Source organism: Hemicordylus capensis, chromosome 4, assembly GCF_027244095.1.
Source record: "Hemicordylus capensis ecotype Gifberg chromosome 4, rHemCap1.1.pri, whole genome shotgun sequence".
In the NCBI taxonomy this organism is placed as follows: Eukaryota; Metazoa; Chordata; class Lepidosauria; order Squamata; family Cordylidae; genus Hemicordylus; species Hemicordylus capensis.
Genome location: NC_069660.1, coordinates 299,717,720 through 299,731,740, shown reverse-complemented (window position 1 = coordinate 299,731,740; position 14,021 = coordinate 299,717,720). Strand labels below are relative to the sequence as shown.

The window sequence follows — 14,021 nt, the reverse complement described above, 5'->3', positions numbered from 1 at the left end:
GACCCGGTCCGGTCCTCCAAGGTCCAGGGAAGCCTCCAAATAGCCAAACAGATGGGCACAGCGTCACTCCTGCTCCCCCCACTGCTGCCGGGGGAGGGAGTGAAGGACTGCTCCGCTCCCCCCCCCCCGCTGCAGCCACCCCTTGGCCAAGGTAAGAGGGTTTTTTTTTTAGCAGAGCTTTGGTGTGGCAGGCCCCCCAAAGGAGGTTTGGGAGGGCTTACACGGTGGGGGTGGGTGGGTTTGCAGCTGGGCACCCAACTTACCTTGGTGCACCCCTGAATGTGTTATCATGCCTTCATTATCCTGACCATCAGGTCTGCATCAGCCAAATTTTCAATGGTGTTTAAAAGCTTTTAAAAATTTTAAAAACACAAAAATTACTATGGATTTTTTAATCAGAGTTGTCAGAGGAATGAAAATGAAAATGGGCAAGACTGTTCTCCAAAGATTACTTCATGAAGAGAGTACAACAGTTTGTTCATTATTACCCTAACCCTCACCCCACCCTCTGACTAACATGGCAAAAATGCAATTTTATCCTAACTATTTGGGGGTAGGGATAGAGAAAAGCCAGAAATGACTTGCCTAGCAAGCATGAAGTTGCTGGTTCGAATCCTCACTGGTACCTTTATCGGGCTGGTACCTTTATCGGGCAGCAGCGATATAGGAAGATGCTGAAAGGCATCATCTCATACTGTGCAGGAGGAGACAATGGTAAACCTATATATATATATATATATATATATATATATATATATATATATATATATATATATATAAAACAATTCCTGAAGCTATAAACTGTGGAGGAGGGGTTGCCCACTCTGCATTTACAGCTCAAGAAAGAACAATGTGTAGCCCTACCTTGGGGTCCTGCAGGGCCAACTTTTCCTTGTTTCCCCATTTCTCCTTGGTCTCCCTTCTCGCCATCATCTCCTTCAAAAGCAAAACACACACAAGTCATCAAGAGCAACACAAGTTAGCAATATAGTTTGGCCTGATTTTTGGAAGGTGGAAAGGACCAGATCTTCCTGCAATAGCACAGCTGTCAACATTTCACAGAGAACAAAGGGAACCCTTTTGTGTATTTATTACCACCCCTTTTTTTCTTGCCAAGCATTGCTGGACCAAATCCCCCGCTCTAATAATTAGGTATCCCTGAAGGTTTCTCTCCACCTGCTGTTCATTTACTCTGCATGAGCCAAGCCTCAAGCAGCTTCTAAAGCAAGGAAGCTAACTGTCTGTCCCAAAAGCCTGTTTCAGGTGGGGATGAAAGGAGAAAAACAATACCCTGGTATCTTGCCATGATGACTGCCAGCATTTGTTTCCAGCCCTCTTTCTTTAACAGCACCCTAATGGAACAGTGGGGAAATGACTTGACTAGCAAGCCAAGGGTTGCCGGTTCAAATCCCTGCTGGTATGTTTCCCAGACTATGGGAAACACCTATATTGGGCAACAGCAATATAGGAACGGTGCTGAAAGGCATCATCTCATACTGCGTGGGAGGAGGCAATGGTAAACCCCTCCTGTGTTCTACCAAAGACAACCACAGGGCTCTGTGGGCGCCAGGAGTCAACACCGACTCGGCAGCACACTTTAAGCCACCAAAACTGAACATATATAGATGTCCATTTTTGAGCTAGAGGCTTGTCTCAATCTCATGGCATGCTTCTACTCTAGGCCTGCAGAGTATAAGGCCCAGGAGCCAGATCTGGACTTTTTTTGCTGGCCTCCAGGTAGGAATATCCTGCAATGACAAAAGGAGCCATGAAGAGTTCTTGGCCTGTCCTGTTGCCAAGCAACAGCAGCTCGATGCAATTGGCCACTTGAAACCAGATGTCGTGCCCCTGGATTGTAGTTTACTGGCAGCATCCCTCTTTCCCCTCACCTTCCCCCTGACTCCTTTTAAATAATTAGTTTTAATGTAATGATTTGCTGGAAATTGCTCTGCACACCAAGTCATAGGAACATAGGAAACTGCCATATACTGAGTCAGACCATTGGTCTATCTAGCTCAGTATTGTCTTCACAGACTGGCAGCGGCTTCTCCAAGGCTGCAGGCAGGAATCTCTCTCAGCCCTATCTTGGAGAAGCCAGGGAGGGAACTTGCAACCTTCTGCTCTTCCCAGAGCAGCTCCATCCCCTAAGGGGAATATCTTGCAGTGCTCACACATCAAGTCTCCCATTCAGATGCAACCAGGGCAGACCCTGCTTAGCTATGGGGACAAGTCATGCTTGCTACCACAAGACCAGCTCTCCTCTCATGGAGAGATCATGGTTGGTTCTGGCCACTGGGGCATTTGAGTTATACATTCCTGTTCTATTCCAACAGTAGCCTGATTCGGACATTATGCTGTACGGGTGTACAGATATCTGTACTCCTGTACACGGATTTGTGTGAATGACTGTAACTGTGTTCATTTAAAAAGTGGACCTGGATAGAGGCCCTCAAATGCATGGGACAGATAGGAAGTGTACTTCTGTGCCCATGGTCAGCATAACATGTGCACTGGGGCAGAGTCACCATTGTGTGGACAGGTTCAAAGAAGGCAGCCACGGGAGGGCCGCGCGAGCCCTCCGGAGTTCATTCCTGGTGGGAAGACACTCATTTATTTCCCCTTCTCTCCCTCACTGGAGGGAGAGGAAGGGAAATAAATGCACCCCAGCCAGCAAACAATGGCTGGGAATGAGCTGCAGGGGGCTTGTGTGGGCGCTCCAGCAATTGAGCCATGCCCATGTGCGCATGACATCACACGCAAGGGGTGTCACTGGCGTGTGTAGTGTGTGCAGGGCAGGGCCGTCGGGGATAGGGCAGAACCCGGGTCTCCATTCCCTGGCTCTGCCACTGCATGTGAATGATTGTACCTGGGTACAGATCTGTGCCTGTGTACACTGTACACTCGTATGAGCATTGAACATAGCGTGTGAATGGGCCTAGAGAAGAGTTCTTCAGGGCCTCAGGTACGAAGACCCCTTTCCCAGACTTGCTACCTGGTATTCTTTCAGCTACAGATGCCAGAGATTGAATCTGGGACTCTCTGCATGCTAAGCTCATGATGCTGAATGATGGCTCCTTAAGCCGCTGGAGCCTTTCCTGGCATGGAGACAAGCTGGGTTTATATGGCCAGTTTCTTTGTTTCTCAATTTTGGCCCGTCAGGGGCAGAGGGCGCCCCCCTCCTTGGTGGGTGAGTGCTCAGCATTCTCAGGCCATGCTGCTGGGGCAGTAGCGACCAGCAAACGGAATCAGATCGTGCAAGTCAGGTGGCGGTGGCAGGTCTTCCTGGCGCACCCCAGTGGGATGGGGAAGGGGAAGTGAACAGTTTGCCCCAGTGGGGTGAGGAAGGGCAGTGGAAGCAAGTGGCAGGGAGGCCTGTGGGGTGGTGCCCATGGTGCTGGGAGGCCTGCACTTGCCCCCCCTGCCCCTTTCTAATGCCCACATCTGAGGCAACTGCCTCACCCTCTCCCCCCCTGAAGGGTCACCCCTGTGGCAGAAGCACATAGTCTGAGGATGTACGGAGTCTTGCTGCCCTCTTGTCGTGGCCTGCGTTCCAACAGATTAAAAGTATATCATTTCTGATAAGCTTGAAGTTCTTCATACCCAGCCTTTAGTTCGCATCTCCTCTGGAATGGAAGTGTCCGTTCACATATCGTCCACATTTACCCCGAAGTCCCTGTGAGCTATCAGGGAGCTTTTCACACACAATTTGAAATTTTTTTTTATTGCGTGTTAGAGTGTAGCCTGATTTATATCTAGGGTTTAAAAATCCACTTTTTGCCTCGTTTTTTGGGGGGTAACTTCAAACTCGCGGTAAAGCTTTGCAGAAAACCTATGGTAAAGCCTGCTGTCTGGGAAAGCTCCTTGGGGTTGTTTGGTACATTGTTGTGTTGTTTTGCATATTTCTATACCACCCAACATATGCATCTCTGGGAGTTTACATAATATATACCAAAATTTAAAAGCACAGCCAAACAACAATTCAAACATTAAAATAATGTAAACAGTTTAAAAAAGTAACTAACCACGTAAAACCTTTTAAAAAAATTAACTAAAGGCCTGATTAAACAGGTACATCAGCTGTTTCTTAAAATTTAAATCTCCAGCCATTAATGGTGTTGACTATGTGCCCATGTGAAATGGGCCAAAATGCAAGTTCTAAAGACACATTTAGTAAGATTGGGGTGTGGTTAATTCTGATCGGGAGTTGAAGATTGTGGTTTGAGAAAGTATTTTGCAACATGGTCAGTTCTGGCCCACCAGGGCATTTGAGCGGTACATCCCTGTTGTTCTACTGCAACAGGAGCTGATTCAGGTCATTATGCTGTACAAGCATACAGATGTCTGTACTTTTGTACAGGTGTTTGTGTGAATGACTGTACCTTTGTTCATTTTAAAAGTGGACATGGATAGAGGCCTTTCAAATGCACGGAACAGACAGACAGTATACTTCTGTGCCTGCATAGAATTCAGCATAACATGTGAATGACTGTACCTGTGTACAGATCTGTATCTCTGTGCACTGTATACTCGTATGAGTGTTGAACATGTGTGAATGGGCCTACTGAACCATCTCGAGTACTGAACCTCTGACTTGGCATCACAATAGCTTTCAGGAAGGTTGCTCACAGTCCAAACACAGGCTAGGTGTGCTCCCCTATTAGTTATGATCAACCAGGACAAATATTCTTCTTTCTCCAGTTTTATACCGGCATTTAATTCAATATCAATGGCCCTTTTCTCATGTCTGGTGTCACACATTCTTATTTATTTATTTATTTAACATATTTTTATATCGCCCAAAACTCACGTCTCACATTTTTGTCTCACATCTCCCATCTGGTGCCACACTTATCTATTTATTTATTTAACATATTTTTATACCGCCCAAAACTTACATTTGGAGGAAGAGCCTGATCACTCCAGCTGCCTTACATGGAGTCAGGCCATCCAGGTTAGTATGATCTACACTGACTGGCAGAGGCTTTCCAAGATTTCAGGCAGGAGACTTTCCCAGCCCTCTCTGGCGATACCAAGGATTGAACTTGGGACCTTCTGCATGCAAAGCAGATGCTCTAGCTGCAAGTTACAGCCCTTCCTCAAATTGCTGTTTGCTCTGCACTGCATTGTGTGTGTGTGTGTGTGTGTGTGTGTGTGTATGTATATATATATATATAACTGTTAAATTTATATACCGCCTTTCATTAAAAACAATCCCAAGGTGGATTGTTTTTTATATGCAGGAGAAGGAGTAAGAGGAACTCCTCGCGCACTGCCACCCAGGGAAGAATTAAAGCAAGTGGGGTGATGCAGACGAAGGGGAGAGGTCTGGCCGTGGCAGGCAGGGGTGTGCTGGGATGGGTTCCACATTTGGTGCCCCAGTTCAGGAATCCAAAGATCGTGAGACAAGAGGCATCCAACACACATAGACACAATTTTTAAGACACCCCAAAAGGCAAAAACAGGGACAACCTGAATTGTTGAATTCAAGGAAATGCCTCTGATGAATTGGGACAGTTGGAGCCTATGAAGCATGCTCAGTTATGTATCCTGCGCTCTAAAGCGGCTCCTTATTCTTTCTGCTTCGCCTTCTCTATATTGGTGTGAGTTCTGCTAAAGTTTTCTAACTCTTGAAATTAAGCATTCTGGTGTGAAGGGTGGAGCCCTCTGAGCCCAGAGGAGTTCTGGGGGTGGGGACTGTGGCAGAGTCCTGTGGAGTTTCGTTGGTCCAGGACAAGAATCCATTTTTAAAATTTATTTGCTGGCGTAAGGGCAGAGCCCAGCATTTTCAATTGTACCAGTGGGCAGAGCCCAGCATAAACATTCACCAAGGTATTCAGGGGGGCGGGGGGCGGGTGTGGGGGAAACAGCCTTCTTTAAAAAAATGTTTCTAGTTCTCATTGTTGTGAAGATACGTTTGAAAGGGTGTGGGCTTGGGCACTGCATGATGAAATCTCAGGAACCAGAGTTGCCGATGAATAAGATTTCCAGTTGTCAGGAGCAGCCCTCTGTATAGCTCCTTCCTCACCGCACAACTTGCAAAACCAAAACCAACTTTGCAAAACAGGAGCCAATATGCAAATTTGCATACATACAGGTTGCAGAACTGCAGATTTTTGACTAACTTAGCATGGAATGTTGGACCCTGCCCTACACCTACCTTTTTAGCACAGAGAACACGCAGCCCCAACGGGAAGGAAATGATTACCAAGTTCTCAGGAACAATGGTTAGGTTAGCCTCTGGGATGTGGTGAGGCCCTTATGCAGTTCCAGCAGGGAGCTCAGAATCTGGCAGTCGTGTCTTCTGACTGAATTTGATAGTTTCCAGAAGGAGAATATTGTGCAAGTACCATTATTAGGTCTGGAAGATGGACAACAGCACTGGTGACCGCAAGAAACAGAGCTTGGAGGCCCTGACTGATGTCAAGGACTCTATAATTGACAGTTGTCGCAATAATGAAAAGGAAGCATTCAGGACAGACCACATTGCTAGGGCGAAACTCCCCTTATTTGCTTTCAAATTACTTCCCATCCCATACTCAACACATAGGGCTCAATTCAAAGCCCTTTGAAGTTCTCAGCAAGAATTCCATTGACCTTGGACTTCTACTTTTTTATTTCTTTTGCCAGTTTCTGACGTAATGACCCGATCATGCAATTGCTTCAATATGTCTTGGATGCTGCACCTCCCTACATCCGCAGGGGCTTTCAGTAAGGACACAGTAAGTTGCAATTCCGGATATTGTTTGAGTATGTGTGTGTATGTGCTGTGGGGGGAGTTCCATCTTGTTCAACAGGCAGGAAGGCATGTTAGTTTGTGGCAGCAGAAACAACCTGTCTTGGGGTAAGTTAAAGACTGGCCGATTGGTTGTGGCATAAGATTTTCCTGGGTGTCATGCACCTGACAAAGTGTCCTGTGGTTATGGAAGCAGATGTTGCAATAAACTGAAAGTATATTAAAATGAGGCCATGAGCTTCTTTGTCTTTTTTCTTCAGCTTATGTTGACTTTACTGCATCTTAGGCCCAAATCAGATAAGACGCAGGGAATTCTTCCTTCCTTCCTTTTCTATATTCATATAGAAAAAACGGCTAAGAATGAATCCATAGAGTAGAACAGTAAAGTTACAGATGTGACTTTACACAACACTTTTTAAAGTCCATAATAAATCAGTAATCATAACCACATTAGGACACACAACAGAGTAAGCATCAGTCCTGGACTATTAAAGGTACAGAAACCCTGTTCTAAATTGCATCTGGTCAGAATAACCAAAGAACATAGGAGCTCTGTTAGACCAGACGTTTGAGCCAACATCTTATTCCCATTTATGGCCAGCTCGATGACCCCCTGGGAGCGCACAACCAGACTTGCAGGCAACAGCCCTCCCCTCCCCAGCATCATCTGGTGCTTTTGAGGTATGCTTCCTCTGAAGGTGGAGGCTACCATCCAACACACAGTTCTGTACACTTCACTCTGTTGGGATAAATGAGTGTGCAGGTAGTTAACTCTGTTGGACTGTGGACAGAGCTTCTGTGTAGTCATGGCTAATAGCCATCACCAACTTTCACTGATTTATCTAATCTTCTTTTAAAGCCACCTTAATTGATGTTAATAGAGTCTCTCATATATGTGTGTGTGTGTGTGTGTGTATTGAAAGGGATCTGAGAGGTCATCTAGTCCAACCCGTTGCTCAGTGCAGGAAACTGGTATAGCATCCCTCACAGATAGCTGCCCAGCCTCTGTTTGGAAACCTCCAGGGAAGGGGAGCTTCCCTGCCTCACTGTGTGAGGCAGACTGTTCCATGGTCAAACAGCTCTTACAGCTCTTCTTACAGGAAATTCTAGCCTGAATCTGCTCCCTTTTAATTTCAGTCCATTGGATCTAGTCCTGCCCTCGGGACCTATAGAGACCAAGTCTGTTCCTTCTCCTGTGCCACAGCCCTTCAAATATTTAAAAACAGCGATAACATACGAATACGACTATACGAACACGACAAAAATTTATATACTGATTTTCAACAAAAGTTTCCAAAGTGGTTTACAGAGATATAAATAAATAAATAACATCTTCCCTTAAGTTTTCTCTTCTCCAGACTAAATGTATCCAGCTGCCCTAGCCAGTCTTCATTGGACTTGGTTTCCAGATCCTTCACTATCTTTGCTGCCCTCTTTTATAGCTGCTTCCCTCACAAATCTTATGCAGATTTAATGAAGAGTCCGTTCAGCATCAACTCCATTTTCTCCTCCTTCTTTCCCTTCCTTTTCCTTTCTGACTCTACCCCCCACACTCTCTACAGCAGGGCTACTCAACTTGGGTCTTCCTGCAGATGTTGGCCTACAATTCCCATAATCCCTGGCTATTGGCCACTGTGGCTGGGGATTATGGGAGTTGTAGTCCATAAACAGCTGGGAGGGGGCCTAAGTTAAGCAGGCCTGCTCTACAGTATCCCCACTGGGACAAACTTCTAAACAACAAAACATAAAAGACACTGGGGTAGAATTCAACAAACCTCCCTAAACCTGTTTCAGTTTGTTTGTTTGTTCCTCTCATTTCTGCACTGCCTATTATGTAAATCTCCAGGTGGTTTTCATAAAAACTGTTGATCATTGTCCTCCTTACAATGCAGTGGCCAGAGATGTCCTTAGAGAGCCCTGGCAAGGAGCAGGGCCTGGGGTAAATCAGCCAATGTGGGCCCCCCTACCAGTTAATTTTCATGGGGGTTAAGAGAGCAGGGCCTGGGGCAGTTGCCCTGCTTGCCCTGCCCTAGGGACACCCCTGGCAATGGCCCAGAACTGGACACACTATCCCCAATGAGGTCTGACTGCTACAGAAATATAGTGGAATTATAGTTACATCTCATGATCTGGGACACTATGCTTCTGTGAAAGCAGCCCAAGACTGCATTTGCTTTTTAAGTAGCTGCTTCACAGCTCTGGCTCATGTTTAAAGTTGGTGAAAGCCAACAAGGTCCTTTTCACAAGTACCACATCCAACCCCATCCTATACTTGTGCATTTAGCTTTTCTTACCCAAATGCAGGACTTGATGTTTGTGTCTGTTGGATTTAATATTTGTTGGGTTTGGTCCCTTGTTTGAGCCTGTCCAGACCATTCTGAATCTCAATTCTGTCTTCTAAGGGGGTAGCTATTCCCTCAGACTTTGTGCCATCTGCAGATTCGGTAAGCATCTCCTCTCCCCTGTCATCTAAATCATTTATAAAAATTGCCCTATGGCAAAGTCCACTGACAACCGATGTTCATTGGAATGGAACCTAGAAAGGAGGTATGAGGCTGTAGTTTGTGTGGTCTGATACTTCAAACAGTCTTCTAGGGTAGCCTCATATACAGGCAATTACAGTAATCAAGACTTGATACTATTAAGATATAAACAATGGTTTTAAGATCCTGGTTGTAAGATCAACTGGCCATATTCAGTTGCAGCACAGCACCCCTCCAGTGGCTGTTGCTGGTGTCTACTTTGTGTTTCTTTTTTGACTGTGAGCCCTTTGAGGGACAGGGAATCACCTTCTCCTCTTCCTATGTAAGCAGCTTCGAGAACATTTTTGTGGTTGAAAAGCAGTATATAAATAATACCCCTGCTAACTGAGCCAAGAGGCACCTTTTAAAGTGGCGATTCTCTTACGTTTAACAGGGGGAGAGCAACTGGACCTATCCAACCCCAGCACAGCATCCCCCCAGTAGCTGTTGCTTGTATCTGCCTATGTTCCTTTTTAGATCGTGAACCCTTTGGGGACAGGAGACCATCTTATTTATGCATTGTTTACTTTTCTATGTAAACCACTTTGAGAACTTTGGTTGAAGAGTGGCATATAAATAGTAGTAGTAGTATAGTAGTATCCTTATCTGCCAGGAGAGGGTGCAGCCGGTGTATCAGATAGGAACACTACACCTGGTCACTGCCACAAGTATACCTGGTCACTGCCCAGGATTGCTCCTTGCAGCAGACTTACTCCATTCACTCGTTCAGAGCAGGATCTCAACATCTAATCAATTAAGCAGTTTGATTAAGCAGTTTTAAAACTTCTGATCAATTACACAGATGCCTGGTTCTTCACACAATCATTTTAATCTGCCTGTTCTGGATGGGGTCACACTTCCCCAGAAGGAACAGGTACGCAGTCTGGGGGTGCTTCTGGACACAAAACTCTCCCTGATGACCCAGGTTGAGGCAGTGGCCAGAAGTGTCTTTTATCAGCTTCGGCTGATACACCAGCTGCGTCCATTTCTTGAGATAAATGACCTCAGAACAGCAGTACATCTGCGGGTCACCTCCAGACTTGACTACTGCAATGCGCTCTGTGTGGGGCTGCCTTTGTACGCAGTCCGGAAACTGCAGTTAGTCCAGAATACGGCGGCCAGATTGATCTCTGGGTCATCTCGAAAAGACCATATCACTCCTATCTTAAAACATCTACACTGGCTGCCGGTACGTTTCTGGGCAGAGTACAAGGTTTTGGTTATAACCTATAAAGCCCTAAACAGCTTGGGCCCTGAGTATTTAAGAGAACGTCTTCTTTGCTTTGAACCACACCGCCCATTGAGATCATCTGGAGAGGTTCGCCTGCAGTTGCCACTGGCTCATCTGGTGGCTACTCGGGGACAGGCCTTCTCCATTGCTTCCCCTAGGCTTTGGAACACAGTTCCTGCTGAAATAAGAGCCTCCCCATCTCTTACAACTTTTAAAAGGGCAGTCAAGACACATTTGTTCACCCAGGCTTTTAATTAGATACTGTTTTAATTGTGTTTTAATAGTTTTAACTTTTTAATTTTAATTGTTGAAAATGTTTTAATCTTTTATTGGCTGTTTTTATTGTTTTGTAAACTGCCCAGAGATCTTGCGTTTTGGGAAGTATAGAAATGTATTAAATAATAATAATAAAAATTAATAACAACCTAGGTTTAATGTGGTTACCAACATTGGTATGGTTGTGTGAACCCATGCCAAGATGGTTTATGGCCCAAGATGGTGCAGGTTCCCACAATCAAACTAATGTCGGTAACCCACATTGAACCTAAGCCCTCTTCAGACTTTCTTTTGTTCATATGCTATATATATATATATATATATATATATATATATATATATATATATATTTATGCGCAGATTTAACTCATTCATTTATTGTGGTGTTGCCCAACCTGAGGCTCTCCAGCTGTTGCTGGACTACAACTCCCACCATCCCCAGCTGCAGTTGCAGCCAGGGATGATGGGAGTTGTAGTCCAACAACAGCTGGAGAGGTTTATTGATTAAAGTTCATATTTTATTTATTTATTTATTGGTTGAAATCCCGCCTTCCACCACTGGCCTCAAGGCAACTAAAAACAAACCAAAAACACATTAATAAATTGCAATAGCATTAGATACAGAGCGCACTGCTAAACGCCGACAACAACAGCAGCAATCCACAGCAACAAATCAAATGTAGCAGAAGCCCTATCAATCACACTCCAAAGGCCAGTGAAATAAATAGGTCTTTAAGGGCTTCTTAAAGACTGGGAGAGAGTGTTTTATGTTGAATTGATTTAAGTTTTCTTTAATCAGCTGACAGCCTTGTATCTTAGCTACACTGAAGCATTAGGTCTCAATACTGCTTACGTTTTCAGTAGGAGGAAATGTCTCACTATTCACTGCAGGGGACAAGCACCATTAGCAGAAAGCCACGTTGCTTTTTCCACAGCTTGACCTTAAAAGTACTTGGCCAAAAGGCTCGCTTGGATGGGAGACCATCTCGGTACCCCATATATGCTGTCTGATGTCCCATGATGGCAGAATGTAAGCGGGGTGGGGGTGGGTTTGAAATTAATCTGAACCTCCTTTATGTTGAAGGGGAGAGCTAGTTTAGGAGAGGAGAACTGGTCTTGTGGTAGCAAGCACGAATCCTTCCCTTTGCTAAGCAGGGTCCACCTGAATGCTTTCACCCGAATGCTTGCATGCAGAAGGTTCCAAGTTCCCTCCCTAGCACCTCCAGATAGGACTGAGAGACTCCTGCTTGCAACGGGAGAAGCCGCTGCCACTCTGTGTAGACCAGGGCCACACAATTCTAATGCCCCGGTGGGCTGGAACCATCCACAAATTGGTGTGCAGGGGCTGTGTCAACTTTTAGCACATTATTACATTAACACTAAAAAGATTATTTGTTACTTGTGGATCTATTCCCCCTGTCAATGGACCCATCGTTTCAACCAAGGACAGTGGCCAGAGAATCGGTTCTGTCCCTGCTCAATCAGTGGGGCCCCTAGAGTGCATGCCAGCCCCAAACAAATGCCAAGTCCTCTCCTCTCCCTAAATTGTTGTTGCTTTCAGGCTGCAATGCTAGGCATGCTTACATGGGAGTAAGCCTCACTGGGCACACCATGGAGCATATTTCTGAGAAAGCATGCACAGTATGGCGCTATAAGGCAGTCCCCAGCTCCTGTGTTACTGAAGGATACCTGGGGGCCAGTAAAATAGTCCCTATGGGCCGAATCCGGCCCCCGGACCTTATGTTGTGCAGGCCTGGTGTAGACAATACTGAGCTAGATGGACCAATGGGCTGACTTGGTAGAAGGCAGCTTCCAAAGCAAGTAAGTTTTATTGGGGACGTGACCTTCTTGGATAGAAAGCCTGTATGCCTGAGCTCCTTGTCTTCATAATATAGTGTAGAGCGAGAGAGAAAGAAGTCACATGGCTAACCGAGTCTGCAGGAGAGCAGAGGCAGTCTGGGAGCAAGAAAGGCGGAGCAATAGGCCCTGAGAATATCAGTCTACCAATCAGAGAAAGCCAGATCAGAGAGAGAGACAACAAGAGGGAAAATAAAGAAGACAATCCTTCCTTACTGACACTACTCCTAATGCCCCTAGTGGTCACTAGGATAAAGGCTGCTAAGAGTCGAGGCTGCTGGAATTTCATCTCCAATACTTTATGAGTACTGGGCGAAAGAAATATCAAACCACAGGAACTTGCCTTATTAGAAAGGTTTCCAGTCATTCCATTTCTTTCTGAACCATACTCAGTTTGAACCTGATAATCACCACAAGAAATTGAAAGTCTTGTGTCTCAAAGTGAACACACCACGTTGATACATGCATGTACTCACTGTGTACTGCTTGCATTAAGCTCTGCAGTATAAATGGTATCACTTATGGCCACCAGGGGGCAGACTTGAATACCTATTAGCAAGCACTGCTGTCAGTCCTTTTTATTGTGTTCTAACTCATACAACTCTCATCAAGTATTGACTTTTAAGGCTGCCTTGGGCCATTGAGATCATCAGATCTGGCCTAGGTAATCCATGCCACATAACTTCAGTCAGTGACTTCTTTATCGCAGCCATAACTCCTGGCTGAACACATAAGACTTGGGACACTTCAGACCCAGAAGTGATGAAGTGTATAACCAGTGTGCAATGTAAATGCTGGGTTTTGCATGGATTTATTCAGCTGCCTAGCACCATCAAAGTGTCTGGTGCTTTTCAGGATAACAGAAGCCAGGAGTCTCCAAGCTTGGGTTCCTTGATGTTGTTGGACTACAACTCCCATCATCCCCAGCTGGGCTATGGATGAGGGGAGTTGTAGTCCAACAACTTTGGGGGACCCATGGTTGGAAACCCCTGACATAAGCAAAAGGTAGGTCTCTGATCCAAGCAGCTGACAATCTAAGATTGAGATATTACTGTATCTGTGTACGGATGTGCATATAGTCCAAAAGTCCCATGTAGGGACCACTCGTACTGCTCTACATCAGACTCACAGGAAAGTATGGGCAGGTTCATCCAACCTGCTGCCAGACAGTAAGCTGGGAACATGTTGGTAGAATGTCAGAAATGGAGAGCATGCCCTATGGGCAGGTGTGAGGACTGAATCTGTCCCAGTCCAGTTTCCCATGCTGGATTCCCAAGATTCAGCTGACATTCTCCTGAGATTCTCCACCCAGCTATAAATGGAGATGGCACAAGTGGTTGCAGAATGTCGGCTGAATCTCAGGAATCCAGCAGGGGAACCAGACTGGGGCAGATTCAGAGAT

General features: G+C 45.6%; 2 protein-coding genes across 2 annotated transcripts in view; one reads left to right on the top strand and one right to left on the bottom strand.

Moving 5' to 3' along the window:
- TNFRSF11B (TNF receptor superfamily member 11b) overlaps positions 1–14,021 on the top strand; it is a 172,954-nt gene that overhangs the window by 47,811 nt on the left and 111,122 nt on the right. The window contains exon 2 of the mRNA XM_053242717.1: positions 6,628–6,719. Coding sequence (XP_053098692.1) covers positions 6,639–6,719 — 81 coding nt within the window. The 5' untranslated portion in view covers positions 6,628–6,638. The remainder of the gene's footprint in view (positions 1–6,627; positions 6,720–14,021) is intronic.
- Positions 1–14,021, bottom strand: part of COLEC10 (collectin subfamily member 10) — a 47,737-nt gene that overhangs the window by 31,793 nt on the left and 1,923 nt on the right. The window contains exon 2 of the mRNA XM_053242724.1: positions 865–936. Within this exon, the coding sequence (XP_053098699.1) occupies positions 865–936 (72 nt within the window). The remainder of the gene's footprint in view (positions 1–864; positions 937–14,021) is intronic.